General features: G+C 40.8%; 1 protein-coding gene across 1 annotated transcript in view; it reads left to right on the top strand.

Moving 5' to 3' along the window:
* The window catches only part of Pacrg (parkin coregulated), a 372,815-nt gene that overhangs the window by 209,485 nt on the left and 146,206 nt on the right, over positions 1-17,124 (top strand). The window contains exon 4 of the mRNA XM_042689735.1: positions 290-439. Coding sequence (XP_042545669.1) covers positions 290-439 — 150 coding nt within the window. The remainder of the gene's footprint in view (positions 1-289; positions 440-17,124) is intronic.

Below are 17,124 nucleotides of genomic sequence, written 5' to 3'. Positions count from 1 at the left end.
TTGCCTAAAAAATGTGTCTCCTGCCAACGGCCTCTGCATCCTCTAAACCCAGGTACACCAATGGTTCTTAACCTTCTGTTCCCGCTCACACCATCAGCCCCTTCTCTGGAGGGAAGGCAAGCTGAAGTTTGGTGAGGAACGACTTTAAGCTGGGCAGTAATGAGTACTGGCATAGCGTGCCGCTGACGGTTCTGGGGCTGAAAGGTATGGCCCAGGGCCTCAGCCACAGAGCATCCGTGCAACCACTCTCGCTTAGTGCTTTCTGCTTGTTTGTTTTCCCACTGTCCAGATGCCTTGAACCTCCGAAATCGACAGGTCATCTGCGTCACGCTCAAAGTCCTCCAGCACCTGATCGTGTCGGCTGAGATGGTGGGCGAGGCGTTGGTGCCCTACTATCGGCAAATCCTCCCCATCCTGAACATCTTTAAGAACATGAATGGTGAGTCATCCCAGGGCCGCATGCCTTTTAGTTCTAAAATGAGGGAGTGGTTTGAGTTAGCGTTCATGAACAACACAGTCAGGACTTACCATTGCGCGCAAACCCCAGTCCACCTGAAGATCTGAACCAACCTTCTCCCGTGGCTCCCAGGGAAACAGCACACCACCAACCTTGTGCATTGCTCCTCACACGTTCAGCCTCCAAACCACTGCAGAGCACCGAAACACTTCTGCAGGCTTCCAGTAACTAAACTGCAGAGGTGTTTTCTGTCAGTGATCTTTGGATATAGGTTTTGAGTTTGTCCCTTTTCTTCATAGTAATGCTACCTTTCAGAAATGTGGGTTAACTTTTTAAAAAACTAATTTAATAAGGCACTAGGCACTATTGAAATCTTGTAGATGGAAGTGATCATTTTAATACCTGCTCTCCCATTTCTGACAAAAGAAATAATTCTTTTAATTTGATAGTTACAAATTATTGAATAGTTGGTCATTAATAATTTGTAGTTATTTATGGTTGGTAAGTACTGAGTAAAATATATATGCTGGTACATTTATCTTTGGGAAATGTTACTCTATAAGTTTTGGAAAACAAGACCAGCTCAGATGAGTCTATTTGCCCTCGTAACTTGCAGCCATGGGCATGTTCTGTTTGTTGCCATGATGTTTTCCTCTAAACTGTCTGAATATAGTTTCATTCATGGTTGCTAACTTCCAAGTTCCATATATCTCACATCCATGGGCTAAGTCAACAGTTGAAGCTCATTTCTGACAGGCTTGTAAGCAAGTTGGTAATTTAGTGGAACACTATGTGGGCTTTTTGCAGCATGATCTGCTTGTTGTACGTATGAGAGGAAAGAATCAAACACAAAGCAGAGAATGTGGCACGGTCCCTGCACAGACAAACCTGTTGTTTACAATCACTATTATGACTAAATTGCTGTTAAGTCTGCTTCAGATGTAATGCTAGCAATTGTGTTGTGGAATTCTCAGAAGCTCTTTCACTGTGGTACCTAATTATATGCTTACTATCATACGTACTCAGTAGAAAGGACTCCAAGCAGAGGCGTGAAGGTTAGGAAGGCTTGTAAGGACTTGACGGGGTCACTGAAGCAAATGGCAGAGATACTCTTAGGAAACTAAAAATTGATTTTCAATCATCTGAGTCTTTCTTTTTTCATCTGAGTCTGTAATTGTCAAAACTTAATACTTTATAGATAGCATTTGTGTTCTATATGAAATATTTATATAAATATTCTGCATTTATAATTCATAATTTTACCAGATAGCAGGATTGAACATCTGTGCAACTATACATGTATAGAGTTGTGGTTCATAAAAGGGACCCTGAGTGCATTCACTATGTTTAAATCAATGTGTCCTTGTTGAGTGTTGATCACTGAGAAATTTGGGGTTGATGTTGCAATCTTCCACTGATCCCAAACACAGCTAATTCTTTAGGAACTGTTCTTAACACATTCATCAGGAATTCTATGTTTGAACTATTTTTTCTGACACATGAGGGGAAATATTAACTCCAGCCTCCTTCCTTATCTCAGACACCTGTCACTAAAACGCCATGGTACAGTGTGCTGTATTTGCAAAGGGTCCTATTACAAACCTGTAACACTCTGGCTGTGAGAACTCAAATAATTTCTCCAAGTTACTGAGTTGTCCTAGGTCCAATTCTGCCAGAAGAAGTTCATCATAGGATTTCCAGGTCAAGAAGTACTTTTTACGAGGAAAATAACTTAGTCTTAATAGTAGTTTAATAAATCCTGTCTCATGATTCTAGAAGCTGTACTCACAGAACCATAATTATTTTATTTAAGCAAACATCCTCAGTAACATATATAATTATTTACAAATTAAAACCACATTAGAAATATGCAGTTGTAGAACTCAACCTAAACATCAATATTCTTGGTAACAATTTCAGGTCTCTATTTCATTTCCTTTTTCCCCCTGTCTTTTATGTAAATCAATATCTTGTTAAACTCAGATTCAAATATATTTCTTTCAAGTTCCCACCACAAAATCCTTTTGGGAACAAGACCAGATAGAAATGACAAAAAGAAAAAAAGAGAAGATATTCTTTCAAATCTAATGACCCTGTCCTTCATTCTGTCCCCTTAATGTGCAAGTTTTGGCTTAGCTCTGGTGTCTGATCTTTTTTACAATGACTGTCCTATTTTAATGTTAAATGAACTTTCTCTGAAATGACCCATAGGGGTCCAGCAGTAGGGAACTGGACAAATCTTTCAGCAATCGCCCACGATGAGGAGTACCAGGCCCTCGGTCTTTTCAGCGGCCCAGCCTGACAAAAGCAACACATCATGGTTCTTAGAGCATGGGTGATGCCACATCTACACTGACATGTACATATGACATGTACAACAGGTGCCCCTCCCAGGAGGGTCTTCTAGTGTGTAAGAAAATTAGTGCTTTTGTGGTTTATGGAGAAATAGCATTGTCCACTGGGTTTAGTTGTTCTCTAATTAAAACATCTTCGGATAAATACAAGATGTAGACTGTCTTATAGCATAAAGAGGAACATTTTAGAGCCAGAAGAGATGTCATGTGACCTCACACAAAATGTAAGATCTTCTTGGGTCTTACATTTCATCTACACCAAATGTATGTGTTAAGATTCTTTGTTGTTATGACAGATTCCCTGACATAAATGACTAAAGCTGACAGGATTTATTTTGGCCCATGGTTTCAGTCCACAATCCTTTGCTGTCCAGGATTCAGTCCAGAGTCCTCCGTTGATTCTGGGTCCCTGCTGAGGCAGAATTTCCTTCCTGGCAGAAGAGGAGGGTGAAGGAGACTGGAACCCAGGACAAGATGCTGCCTCCAAATACACCGCAAACATGACCCCACCTCAGACAATTTCCAGAGTGCCTCAAATAGTGCCATTACCCTGGAACCAACTCTTCTACACATAAGACTTCTTGGAGGAGCGACACAATACCCAAATTATAATGTCACGCAATGACAACTTTTCACAAAGGTTGGGATTATATATGGAGCCTGACCTTTACTCTGAGTTAAATAAAATAGCCATCATTATTATTGCACATTTAAGATGTACATAATCAGTGTTACATAGTTATGTGATCTTATATAAAATACAGTAATATTATATAAGCAATCACACAGTAACATGGCTAGGCAGTTGTAGGTACTGTGTGGAAACTTGACACTGCGTGGGGTACTCGTCATCACTGTGGGCCTTCTGTGCCCAGGGAAGGAGGCTCAGCCTCCTGGTCTCACCAGCTGTCCATCAATCCCTTAGCTTAGAAGGCTCCGTCTGCCTCTAATGGCCAAATGCCAGGTGAGCGCTCAAATAAGGACTCATTCAAGGATAAATGGTTTTCAAATCTCTTTCCTGGCAGAGTGTTTAAGTGCAAAAGTGTAACAAGTGTTTGGGTAAATGCCACATTTTTTTCTGTGGTTTTTATTTTTTTGAAAGATAGGCCTTCCTGAGACAGATGAAGAAACCAGGCTCAGAGTGCATTCTGGCCAACCCAACTGTTCCTCCGTGTGAGCTTATTCTCTGCATTGAAACAATGAATTTTAGATGTCTAAAGCACGCTGCTTCTCCAAGTGATTGTTCTGGGGGTGAGAGAGAGATAGCAGTTTCTATAAAATATTCCCAGAATATATTTGTCGTAGAGCCAATAGCCATTTCATCCCTCCTATGTTCTTTCACAAATGTTATTAAAGGTTACAGAAAATTAAGACAATGGGAATGTTCCATTTATAGCTTTCAGAGATGAAACCACAAAATTAATGATGTGATGTATTACATTGAGAAGCATGAGCCCATAAACGACATTAAAACATTTACAGCCAACATACAGGCTCTGCCGGCAGATCAGAGCTGTGCAGAACACTCATTTCCTTAATTTGGACCCTGTGTTTCTAACTGCACAGTAGTCATGAAATGTCCCCTGCCCAAAAAAATGTATGTCCAGGCATCAGAACCCAGATAGATAATAGCTTACATTTCTCCCATGGTGTGTGAAAAAATAAGTAAATGAAAGTATTAAATATCCTCTCCCCATGCTTGTAGAAACCAAAGACTTAAGATAGTCTAATATAAATCTGGGATATGTAGCCCTAGGGATTAGTTAAAAAAAAAAAATCATGAAAAAGCCTTGGGTTTGGTTTTGTTGGTGGTGGTTTTTCAGCACTGGGGGTTTGACCTCAGGTCTCATGCTTAGTACCACTTGAGCCACATCCCTAGTCTTTGTTTGTTTTAGTTATTTTTGTCAGAGGTCTTGAATTTTGCCCTAGGTAGGCCTCAGACCTGCATCCTCCTACCTTAGATCTCCTGAGGAGCTGGGATTACTGGTATGAGCCACCACAACCAGCTTCAAGGGACTTAAAACATTCAATTCAATTCAATTCAATTCAAATTCAGAAATATCAATGCATCTAATTTAAAGAATAGACTATGTTTGCTCAATTTTAAGATATTTGTACTGTGTGTCTGACCTGAAATGTAAGTGGCCCCTATGAAATAGAAACAATGATTTTATACTGACTTTTTTAAACAATGTCTCCTAAGAGCTTAATCATTCTCAGGCAATCCTATTCAAGCCTTCTGAGGCACTTCTGTGAGCCCTGATTAAAAAGTTCAGTTTTTTGATATTAAAATCAGCTCAAATTGATTACTTCTCGTAGAAATGTAAGCTTGATTTGGAATTAAAGTTTATTTCCTATGAAATTCTGAACAATTTGAGTCTCATGATGTACATTTTGAAAATTTGCTTCAAAATTGCTTGGAAATCATTTGATTTATTAGATTTGAAAGCATTAAATTATCTTAATTTATTAAAGAAATTATTAGAACTACTATCTCCAAATTTTGGAAAGTTAGATTTGGCTTGTCAGAGATATTTCTAGTCTTCCACGAGGACTAATGTAGCTAGCCTAAATAAAATCACAACCTAGAATATGTTTAGAGGCATTTTAATCTGAACATCTCTATAATTTATACTTAATTAAGCATTATGACGCCTCCTTGTCCCCATGAGATAGTGAATCTGCCAGTCGGTCAGTGCGTGCTCTGTAGGGTCCGCATGCTAGCCTGGCCTGTGTGACTGGACCCATTTCTTCAGTCTTGGCCCTTATAGCTTGGCTGCTTATATAAGGCTGCTACCTTATAGCTTGGTAGCCCATCATTTCCAGAGAGAAACGGGTGTGCTGCCTCAATTGAAATCTATCTGAAGAACATTGGGAGGAATCAGGGACATTGATCTTAAAGAAGTGAAACTTGAAGAGGAAAAGAAGCTCTCTGAAATTTCTTTTTTTTTTCCATTTCCTGGAGTCTGTTTTGATAAACATTGTTTTGCATGATCAGATGCATGTAGGCCTCATGCCTTTGTGCTCCTCTCCTGACAATTCTGTAATTCCTCAAGGCTCTGCATGAGGACACAGGATTAGTGTATTGTATGCTGTAAGGAGGTAGGCACTTGGTAGGCATGTCCACTTGGAGTTGGGATGAATCACGGGGCGCAAATGAAGTTGCTTTGCAAGTGAGCATGTGTTTGGTACACTTTACTTTGTATTGTCTGCCTTTATTTATTGGCTTTGGAAAGAATATGTAGATCTGTGGTTTTATGTGTTCCTATCAAGGATCCATTTAGTGAGATGGTTAGATCCAAAATAAATGTCAAGAATTATGTGTACCTGTACTACATGCCTGTATTCAGAAATATAATGCAAAATTTATTTTCTAAATGCTAATAATTCCTTCTTGCATTAATTAGTTTGGACAAAGAGTCACTGTTCAATCTTCTATCCCAGATAGTTTCAGCTGTTCCTTTGGGCCCATCCATTCATTTCAGAGGAGGGCTGATAGATTTAAACATGAAGTTAGGTCAAGAGGCTGACTAAAAACTCTCCGCCACTATGACCTTTTAAAATCCCAGCCCTTTCCCAACAGACACGTGGCTTTCAGTGGCTCTGGTATCTGCAGTCTCTCTGTCTACATCTTTGCATACCAGTTCCCGTATTTCTCCAGCTTTTATCTGCAGTGGCTGTGTCACCCTGGTCATTGCATGCTCTTGAAAGCATTGCTCCTGGAGGCACATCCAGCCGCTTGCCATTCAAAAGCAGCGTTCAAGAGATGAGAGCCAGTGGGAAGGGACCAGCGTCTCGGGAAGACAGAAGGGCTCATTTCCTTCAAGCTCCATCTTGGGAAACTGAGGCACAAAGAGTTTCTGTAGAGAGTGTGGGAGGTGCAGTAAAGACGGAAGGCAGGAAGGGTCTTCATCATTTCCACTGACAGGAGTGCCGCCATGGACCTAGAGCTCCCGGGTCCGTCCCTATGTTTTCTCTACACACGCACATGATTCTTCTGCAAGTCAGATCTCAGTGCTATTTCCATGCTTCGTGTTGGTTGATGTACAGAACTCAAAACTAAGGAGAGGTTGTAGGTGCTAATACTGTCTGAAGGTCTCCAGATGATGTGGGTTCTGGAGATCCAAAGAAAGATAACCTGGCAGTTCATCATCATCATTTAGGCAGGGATCCTCTAGACAGTAGAATTCAGTACAACCAAAGAGATGGCATAATCTCCTGGAAAGGCACAGGGATGGGAAGTAACTTTTTGGAAGGGCAAAGGGAGGAGACACCATCGTTAGAACAGAAAAACTCACAAAGGCATAGCCATGCTTCCGAGATCTAGCTGCCCGGAACATCAAACCACAGGTGAAGCATGACCCAACAGGACTCCATAGTGCCCTGCCCAGTAGCAAGCCCAGTTTACCTGAGAAGACATGCCTGGGAGAGTCTTTCTTGTTCCTGTCTGAAGCTGCAGTGTAAAGGTGACTGCTGTGTGACAGCAGATGTGTGGTGCAGAGGAGCCCTGGCTGCTGGGAATGGAATGGGCCGCCCACCACCGGCGATGCCGAGTTCTCCTTTCTCTGCCTGTCTCCCGTCCACAGTGTGCCCTTCTTCTGTACGTGAGCCTCATGTTCAGCCCCTCTTCTGTACGTGAGCCTCATGTTCAGCCCTTCTGTACGTGAGCCCCATGCTCAGCCCCTCTTCTGTACATGAGCCCCATGCTCAGCCCTTCTTCTGTAGAGGAGTCCCATGCTCAGCCCTTCTTCTGCAGAAGAGCCCTGTGTTCAGCCCTTCTTCTGTATGTGAGCCTCATGTTCAGCTCCTCTTCTGTACGTGAGCCTCATGTTCAGCCCCTCTTCTGTACGTGAGCCTCATGTTCAGCCCTTCTTCTGTACGTGAGCCCCATGCTCAGCCCCTCTTCTGTACGTGAGCCTCATGTTCAGCCCCTCTTCTGTACGTGAGCCTCATGTTCAGCCCCTCTTCTGTACGTGAGCCTCATGTTCAGCCCCTCTTCTGTACGTGAGCCTCATGTTCAGCCCCTCTTCTGTACGTGAGCCCCATGCTCAGCCCCTCTTCTGTACGTGAGCCTCATGTTCAGCCCCTCTTCTGTATGTGAGCCTCATGTTCAGCCCCTCTTCTGTACGTGAGCCCCATGCTCAGCCCTTCTTCTGTACGTGAGCCCCATGCTCAGCCCTTCTTCTGTACGTGAGCCCCATGCTCAGCCCTTCTGTAGAGGAGCCTCATGTTCAGCCCCTCTTCTGTACGTGAGCCTCATGTTCAGCCCCTCTTCTGTACGTGAGCCTCATGTTCAGCCCCTCTTCTGTACGTGAGCCCCATGCTCAGCCCTCTGCAAATGAGCCCCATGCTGAGCTCTGTCTCAGCCCTCTGTGCTCCTCTCTCGTCTTTCTCTCGTGCTCGCCTGGACTCTGAAAGCCACCAGAGCCCATCCCCTACCCTGGCTCCAAACATGACACCACAGGAGGACTTCCCACTTAGTATTAAATCAGCTTTCATTTTTGGTGTCTTCCCTAAAAATGTGTATTTTTTAACTTTGACAGCATGGAAGAGAAGTAGTTCAGCACAAGCTTAACCATCAATGAAAGGGGGAATTGAAAAAATAGAATGGGCATATTCCCTAGAAAAATGGCAGCCATTATTGACATTTTCTTGCCTGCCTGTTCCCTGTATTAGATTCTCATGTACATCTTGAATTAATGTACCAAGTGATAAAGAAAAAAAGTAATGGCAGAATGTTTTTTATGACTAAGCTGTATTCTAGGCTCCAAGATCAATTTACATTCTTTTTTCTTTTTTTCACTCTTAAATACAGTACTTTACTGTCAACTTTCTGTGAACCTATTTATATCTATTTTGAGGTGGCCATACAATAAAAAAGTGACATTTTCCAATGACATGTAACTTACATTTTTATATGTCTATTTTAAATCTGTCCCTGCTCCCTCCTGCATCCTATCTGAGCATTTATGTTTTGAATCTTGGTATTAAAGTTAGCACAAACTGAAAAACTAGTTAGTGATGCAATATAAACTTTTAAAATGGGCATATAACTGGACCATTATAGTCTGGTAATTTTCCAACTATTTTAAGCTTTGTTTTAACCTGTAGGCAAGTTGAGTACTTATTTATATATGTACATATTGGACTAAGGGGAGTTTGTAATGGTTCTAATAAAAATCATTCAATATTGTATTTTTTGTGTTTATATATTATAAGTATGGTAAATAATGGCTTAGATATAGTTCTGTTTAGAATCAGGGAAAACACTTGCCTTTTCACAGGTTTTTATGATCTGTGGATGTAAAATAATGATATTCCAAGATAGCGCACAGGCAACTATACTTTTGTGACTTTTTTTTTGGCCAGCTAATATTTCTTGAATTCTCTAGAGTTGTAACCCATGGTGGAGTGGAGAGAAAGAATGCAGTTGAGTCCTTGTCGTTTCATGGCTGTTGCCTTCAGTGCAGCTCAGTTCAGCTCCGCATTCCGTGTGTGTGTGTGTGTGTGTGTGTGTGTGTGTGTGTGTGTGTGTGTACCAGAAGTGTGGCTTGAACTCAGGACCTGGGTGCTGCATTAGCTTTCTTCAAATCATAAGAAGGGAGCTCTATGACTTGAGCCACAGCTACACTTCTGGCTTTTTGCCAGAAAGTGCCTAGGCTGGCTGTGAACCATGATCCTCAGTTTTCAGTCTCCTGAGTAGCTAGGATGACAGCACCTAGCTTCAGCTTTTGCTTTCCCATGCTGCATTGTTCATTGATTCACTGAACACACATACACACACACACACACACACACACACACACACACACACGTGGAGAGCTTGCTAGGGGCCAGCACCTAGGTGACACTGCCGTCATGCAGTAATTTTTCTTTTCCCAAGCCCATCCAAGATTTCCCATGGCCTCACGCAGTGCAGCCCAGGACACCCACAGAAACCCGCTGCCGATGTCTGGAGGCTCCGCTGACCTCAGGAAGGATGCTCCCTGGGGAACAAGACCATGTTCCCTAGAACTGTACACCTTCACCCTTATTCCTCTCTCTAATAACTTGACCCTGTGGTCAGGACACACATTTAAACAGGAAAGCCCAGATTTGATGGTAGATGGGAAGCAGAGTGCTTCTCAGACTTAATGCATTTCCTTGCAGTGGGATGGTGAAGACATACAGTCACGTTCAGGCTCGCCACGGTCCCCATTACCTGTAGAAGAAAGATAGCATGAGCTCCATCAGTGCTGGCTGCACGCAGGCACCCTGGGAAAAGCCTCATCTCAAGCTTCCTTCGTGAACCACTTCCCAATAGTGCTAATAGGTTTCTTTCTGTTCATTTTTCCCTAGGAACTCCATTGTATACAGTTTCTGCCAAATGGTAGCTAAGAACTTAATGTTCATATCTACACACAGATATATATATATATATATGCATATATATATATATATATAATTTATAAACCCAATCAAAGAACATTTGAGTCTTGGAGCTATTAATCAGCTAGATTTGAATGCTTGCCAATATGTGTATAAAGTGTGCTCAGGAGGATGGTATCTGGCCCGTGCCCCTCCTTCCTCATGCCCACAGGCTCATTCTCCCTCCAGTCTAATAGACCCACACACTTAAATAGCAGTGAGGTAGAAGATGGAGTTGTGTCTATCTGACATTGTTACTAGAATGTAAATTCTATGAAGGCAGAAACTTCTGCCTCCCCCCCCCCCCCCCTACGGTTTATTACCAGCTCAAGGACAACTCCTGACAGTTCCTAGCAAAGATCAATAATTATTTGCTGAATGGGTATGGGTGTGTAATGTACTAGTGTTCTATTGTTGCCATAACAACTAGCACAAATGTGGCATCATAAGACAGTGCCCATTTATCACCTCCTGGTTCTTCAGATCTGGAATACATGGGCCAAGCTGGGTAATGCGATTAGAGTCTGACAAGGCCAGAAGTCAAGGTGACAGCTCTCTGTGTTCCTTTGAGAGATCTGGCACAGAAGTTTCTTGATTAGACCGGTCTGTTAGCAGGTATTAGTTCCAGCAGGCACAGGACTGAGGTCCCATCTTCAGCTCGTCCACACAAGAGCAACGCCCAGAACCATGCTGCCCACATCCCTTAGCTTTTGGCTCCTTTGTCTTCAAAGCCAGTAAGAGTGGGTTGGATCCCTCTCAAGTTTCTGAACTTGCAAGCCCCCCTTCCTCCCACACTTCCTCTACTCTTCTGCCCTGTCTTTTAATGTTCATATGATCATGTTGAACTTACTCGGGTACTGAGGATCACCTCCATACCTTCAGCCCAGCAGATTCATAACCTAGCTCTATCTTTCAAGTCCTTTCACAGCAATACATGGATTAGGGTTTGAGTAACAAGGGGGCAGGAGTCTCAGGGGACATCAGTGGGCATATGCATTCAGGATAGAGTCGTCGATGGATGACAGTGGCTGGCCAGGAGGACACAAGGTGAATCTCCAACCCTAAGCAAAGAAACACGTCTGTACTCCTATGATAAACTCAAGGGAAGACTGAAGATGTGTAAACCGTGAATGCACGGGGCAAGACACAGCGTGTAAAGGCTTTTCTTGCTGTTTCTGAGCTGAGCCATATTATTGAATGATTGAATGATTCATATATAAGTGCAGAATAAAATCAATAGGCTCAACGTCTTTCAGAAGGTTAGCGCGGTAGTAACACAATCGTGTGTCTCGCAGAATCCAATTAAAGTTTATTAGCCAACGGTGCTCTCCACCCTGCCGTGTGGCTCTCTGTCACAGCTAGGGTGAATCGATTCTTGGGTAATTTCATCAAGATTACCTAAAATCCCACTGGCTAGCAACAGAAAGGACAGGAAAATATTATTTTTTGGAATTGTTGTCCTTACTTTACAGATGAACAAGCTGAGAACTGGATCAAATGACTTGCCCAAAGTTAGGTGACAAAAATGAACCAAAGCCAACACCAAAAAAAAAGAAAAAAAATGCTAATCCAAACTGAGCTACAGATACCCTGGAAATGTAAATTGGCTGGCTAGAAATACCATTTCTGAGGCAATTCTGATGAACAGATTTATTTAATGTACTGAAGAAAATGGAAGTTTCATTGATCCTTTTTAACAACTATTATATGCTAGCAGGTCAAAACCACCAGTGCCAGTCTTCCCCACAAATTCTTATGCATTATGAGACAAAAAAAATTTCATATCATCAATTTCTGTCATGGAGTAGTGATCAATAATAGCTTGAGAAAAATTCAGAACACCTGAAACCAGCAGCGACTTCACCTAATTAAAAACATCAAACAGATAGCTGCATTCCTTCTGCAAAAAGCACACAACAACATGGATTGCACTCAGAACATTTTAATCCCAGCCGAATTTCTTCTAACAATTATGACTAATCAGTGAAGACAGTACAATCAGCTTGTAGATGGTGTCTTTCAGGAGGAAAGGTACTTCATGTCCATGAAAACCTGTTTGAAAGCACTGTACCATATTTTAGCTAATCTAAGGTGTAATCCAGTGTAAGAATAATGTACATTTTATGTGACCCTAATAATAAAATAAAAGGTATTAATTATTAAACAATGCCAGATGACCTTCAGAAATGTATAAATGTAGTCAGCTGCTGGTGGCTCATGCCTGTACTCCTAGTTACTCAGGAGACTAAGATCTGAGGATCGCAGTTGGAAGCTAGCCCAGGCAGGAAAGTCAGTGAGACTCTTCTCTCCCATTGACAAGCAAAAAGCTGAAAGCAGACATGTGGCTCAAGTGATAGAGCATCTGTCTTGAGAGAAATGGCTACCAAAAAGGACTATAAGCCCCAATGATAGCACAAAAATATAAGTTCATAAATGTAAAGAAACAATGATATATGTTGTCCAATGTAGCTTGCAGAGTAAAGCATCAGCTGTCTCAAAAATGGGAAGTAAACTAACCCAGATGGAGAGAAATCCGTGCCAGTCGCTGTCTTGGGATCTCCCAGGCACCCCTCATCTGACCTCAAAGGGATCATATGGAGTAGACTACCATAGGCAAGGAAACTCAGCTCAAAACATACCATGCTTGGCTTAAGGCAGTCAAGATTCAAACCTCAATTTGTTTGATTCAGAATGTGTTCATTTAGTTCTCTGAGAGGATCATAATCAGATCTTTTTGGTTTGTGGTTTCTTGGCTAACATGTCTACCCACAGATATGCTGAGGCTGAGGGACTCATGGTAAAAAGAAAAAAGGAAGCAAGGACAAAGACTATGGTTCAGAATACTTGGACCACTAAAAACAATATGCATTATCAATATATACATATCAATTATCAGCAGATCAGGTTATTAGGATCTGTATAACCTCATGCATTTTTCAATGTAGAAATTTGGGGTATGTAGATAAAAGCAGAAATAGATCTGTCACAATTTCTATAGAATGTTTTCTTCAGAGTACTCTTAGTCTGTCACTTGATGGAAAGCCAGGTATGGACTTCAATCTTTACTAACTTTACTTATTTTTTTACAAAAGTAAAAGAAAGAGGGATGGTATTAGTGAAGTAGGAAAAAGTAAAGATTATAAGAACATTTAGGACGGGTGTAATGACTCATATCTACAATCTTAGCTATTCAGAAAGGATTCAGAGGATCACAGTCCAAGGCCTGCCCTGGAAGAAAGTTAGCAAACCCTATCCCAGCAAATAAGTTGGCATGATTGCACACATCTGTTGTCTAGCGCTGCTGCTGGGCAAAGGGATTACATCCCCAGGCCAACCCCAGGCAAAAACAAGCTACCTTCTCTGCAGAAGAGGGTCGGCACATGGTTCAAATGAGAGTACCTGCCTGCAAAGTTTGAAGATCTGAATTCAGACACCAGACTCAGGAAAAATATGTGTTAACTATATCCATAATAATACAAAGGAAAATAATTCAGCATTGATAAACCAGATTAACTATGCTACTGTTTTTATACGCAACTATTAATAGCAAACAAATTATTTTTAAATTCATAACTTAATAAAGTTTTATTGCTTGATAAAACGGGATTATTTTCTTTTGGTTAGTGACATTTCATATTTGCTTTTCAGATTACTAATTAGGGAAAGTAAAATAAAAATAACTCATGCAGTTGGTTTGGAAACATTACATAAGATATGGAAGAGTAACCTCCACTCACCTAGGCAATTTAATTTGCACAATGCTTTGTTTCTAAATATAATTTTTTTGTGAAAAGCCCATTTTAGGTGGAATAGCTCATGTTGCCTCTAACCTATTTCCTCTTATAATTTTCCCAAATTATGGATTCTAAATCATCTCTGTCAGTTATTCATTTCTTCTGTCACCTCAATACACTGGAATAATCTACAGTTGTAGATTGTAGGTTGTTCAGAGAGCATTGTTCTTTAAGTCTTGATGATAACTCACAAATGCTTACGTTCTCTATGAAGCAGTTGATCTCCACTGCCCAGTGCCTCTGCAGGGACACTGCTATGAACTTCTTTCTGAAAACTAACCTACTGGTATTGGGATTTTCTACTTACTTTTCCAGAAAGCTAAGATATTGTTAAATCTTTGTTACCTATAGTTGAAAAGAAAGCATAATTCATTCCGAATAAAATCTTTCCAGAATAATTATCTCTTACCATATAAATGATTTTCATATTGATATGAATTGATATTCATATTGATGTTTCTGTAAATAAGTCATTTCCATGCACAACACATGTTCTAAACTTGCCTTTTAAACAATACTTTTGTGATGTAAGAATTCCCAGTATAAAAATCTCTAGGAGGGCTGGGAAGGTGGCTCAGTGGTAGAGCTCTTGCCTTGCATGCATGAGGCCCTGGGTTCGATTCCTAAGCACCACATAAGCAGAAAAAAAAAGCCGGAAGTGACATTGTGGCTCAAGTGGTAGAGCGCTAGCTTTGAGCTGAAGAGCTGAGGGACAGTGCCCAGGCCCAGAGTTCAGGCCCACGACCGGACCCAAAAAAAAAAAAAAAAACAAAACAAAAACCCTCTAAGATACAAGTTAACACATTTAAAGATTGAGCACCCTTAGATTGCAGTGGAAAGATAAATTCTAATTACTGTTTAATTTCTTGGTTAAGGGTCTTCAGCATGTGTAATATAAAATAGACCCTGAATTTATGCAATTAATACTATTAGCAGTTAATTATTTCTTTGAAAATTGGAATGGCTTAATTTGTTTGGCTCACGAAAACACTGAACTAGGAAAAAATATTTTAAGGTGGCCATTAATATAGTTAACTAATCTCTAGTTAGCAATGCTCAGGCCAAATGGTCTAGTACTGATTCATTAAAAAATAAAATGTTGTATTCTTTATCAAGGTATTCTGGTGAACTCTTAAAATTCTTGATGAAAATTCTTTTCTCAAGCCTATGATTTAATATGTGAAACTATGACATGAGCATACGATTTTTAGTCAAATCCATTAAGGGAAGTTTGAGATCTCTGTTAAACATTGGTGGATTCTTCCAATTGATTATTTCTTTTTCTTTTTCTTTTTTTTTTCTTTTTTCTTTTTTTTTTTGGTTGGTCGTGGGTCTTGAACTCTGGGCCTGGGCGCTGTCCCTGCGCTCTTCAGCTCAAGGCGAGCACTCTATCACCTGAGCCACAACGCCACTTTCGGTTTTCTGGTGGTTTATTGGAGATAAGAGTTTCACGGACTTTCCTGCCTGGGCTGGCTTTGAACCGTGATCCTCAGATCTCAGCCTCCTGAGTAGCTAGGATTACAGGTGTGAGCCACCAGCGCCCGGCCCAATTGATTATTTCTTACTTAAACTATTACGTTCCAATAATATAAATCTCAGAGAATTTTCATGAGTTATAGTTACAGGATAGATAACGTTATTTTGAAATTTTATACTGGTATTATCATTGGTTTGTCCCAAGATTTTTGTATTATTTAAACAGAACATAGCTACCATTCATGTGCTTTGTATGTGCCAGCATCTGTGGTAAGCTTTTTTCATGAATCATCTCCTTTAATTCTCAAACCCAGGAGAAATAAAGCCTTCTTCATCTAATCTAACAGAAGAGAAAAATGAATGCAAAGAGATTAAGTAATGTATACATTGACAGTCAATTAGTAAAAGGGCTCTGATAGCATCATTTAAATGGAGAGAGAAATAAACAATACTTCCTTCTTGTAGTTCCCCCAATCTGAAGGATACTCAGCATTTCGACCACATCTAAATAGATATTTCATTACAGTGTGCTAGACACTCAATCACTCAGGTGGATTCCATCCACATTTTAGATAGCAGTATTCAACTGATGAGACTATTAAACTTAGAGCCTATTTCAAAGGATTCTTTAAATTCTTGTTATTAAATGAGGAGAATTACTCATCCTTTATTAATTATTCAACTAATTATTTATGAAGTTCTTCTTTTTAATATGGGTGGTATTGATCATGGACAAAAACTAGACCCAGATTCAGCATTTATGCAACAGCATGAATTTTTAACAAGTGATAATTTAGAAAGGAGCTTACATATATATGTATAATATTACAGATATAGATATAGATATAACAGGCAATACAGTTAACAGAGCATGAATAGAGTTTTGCTGATTTAACATCTGACCCAAAGTCCCCTTGGTGCCGGGGACGCCCAGCTGTGACCAGCCCGAAGCACAGAGGTCCTCAAGCCCGTCGTTTATCTCTGCAGTAAGAAGACGGTTTGCCGATGGTGTTGGTTTCTTCTCAGAAATTCTCTTCATCGGCAGGACTGGGGATGACTCAGGCAATTGAAAGAAATGCACTTTGTAAAGATGAGTTTACAAGACTGGCCATTGAAAGATGTGACGTCCTTGCAACTTGGAGAAAAGAAAAAACAATTGTGAGTTTAGGGAAGAGGAATTGCTAATAGTGATCAAGAGACAAATTATTCTCGCTAAATTCTGGCGTAACAGACCTACAGCTTGAATATTCAGTCATCTAGAGAAAGACAGAAAAAACAGACAAGAGAAGAGGGTCGGTGAATACGATGAGAAGCACAAAAGGAATTTCACTAGGTAGAAATTGAACCTAAAACCGCAGGTTCTTTCATTTAAAAAAAGAATCAGAGAAATAGAAGAACATCGGAAGGCATTGAAAACGTACAGAAAGAGGCTATCAAGTAGAGCCATCAACTCGAACTGTAGACGAAAAGTGGACAAGTGGAAAATAAAGGCCAAAATGGATGAAAGCATGCGGTCCATAATAAAGAGGATACGGACAGCCAGCCGTGAGCACCTGAGACGGAGCAGGCCAGTGCCCCCCCAACCCCAGCCCCTTTGCTGCAGCCCAGCCGCCAGGCACTGCCAGGCTTGATGCAA

This window comes from Dipodomys spectabilis, unplaced genomic scaffold (assembly GCF_019054845.1).
Source record: "Dipodomys spectabilis isolate Male_0828 unplaced genomic scaffold, ASM1905484v1 ptg000126l, whole genome shotgun sequence".
Lineage (NCBI taxonomy): Eukaryota > Metazoa > Chordata > Mammalia > Rodentia > Heteromyidae > Dipodomys > Dipodomys spectabilis.
The sequence above is the reverse complement of the archived record's forward strand: the minus strand, read 5'-3'. Positions and strand labels throughout refer to the sequence as shown.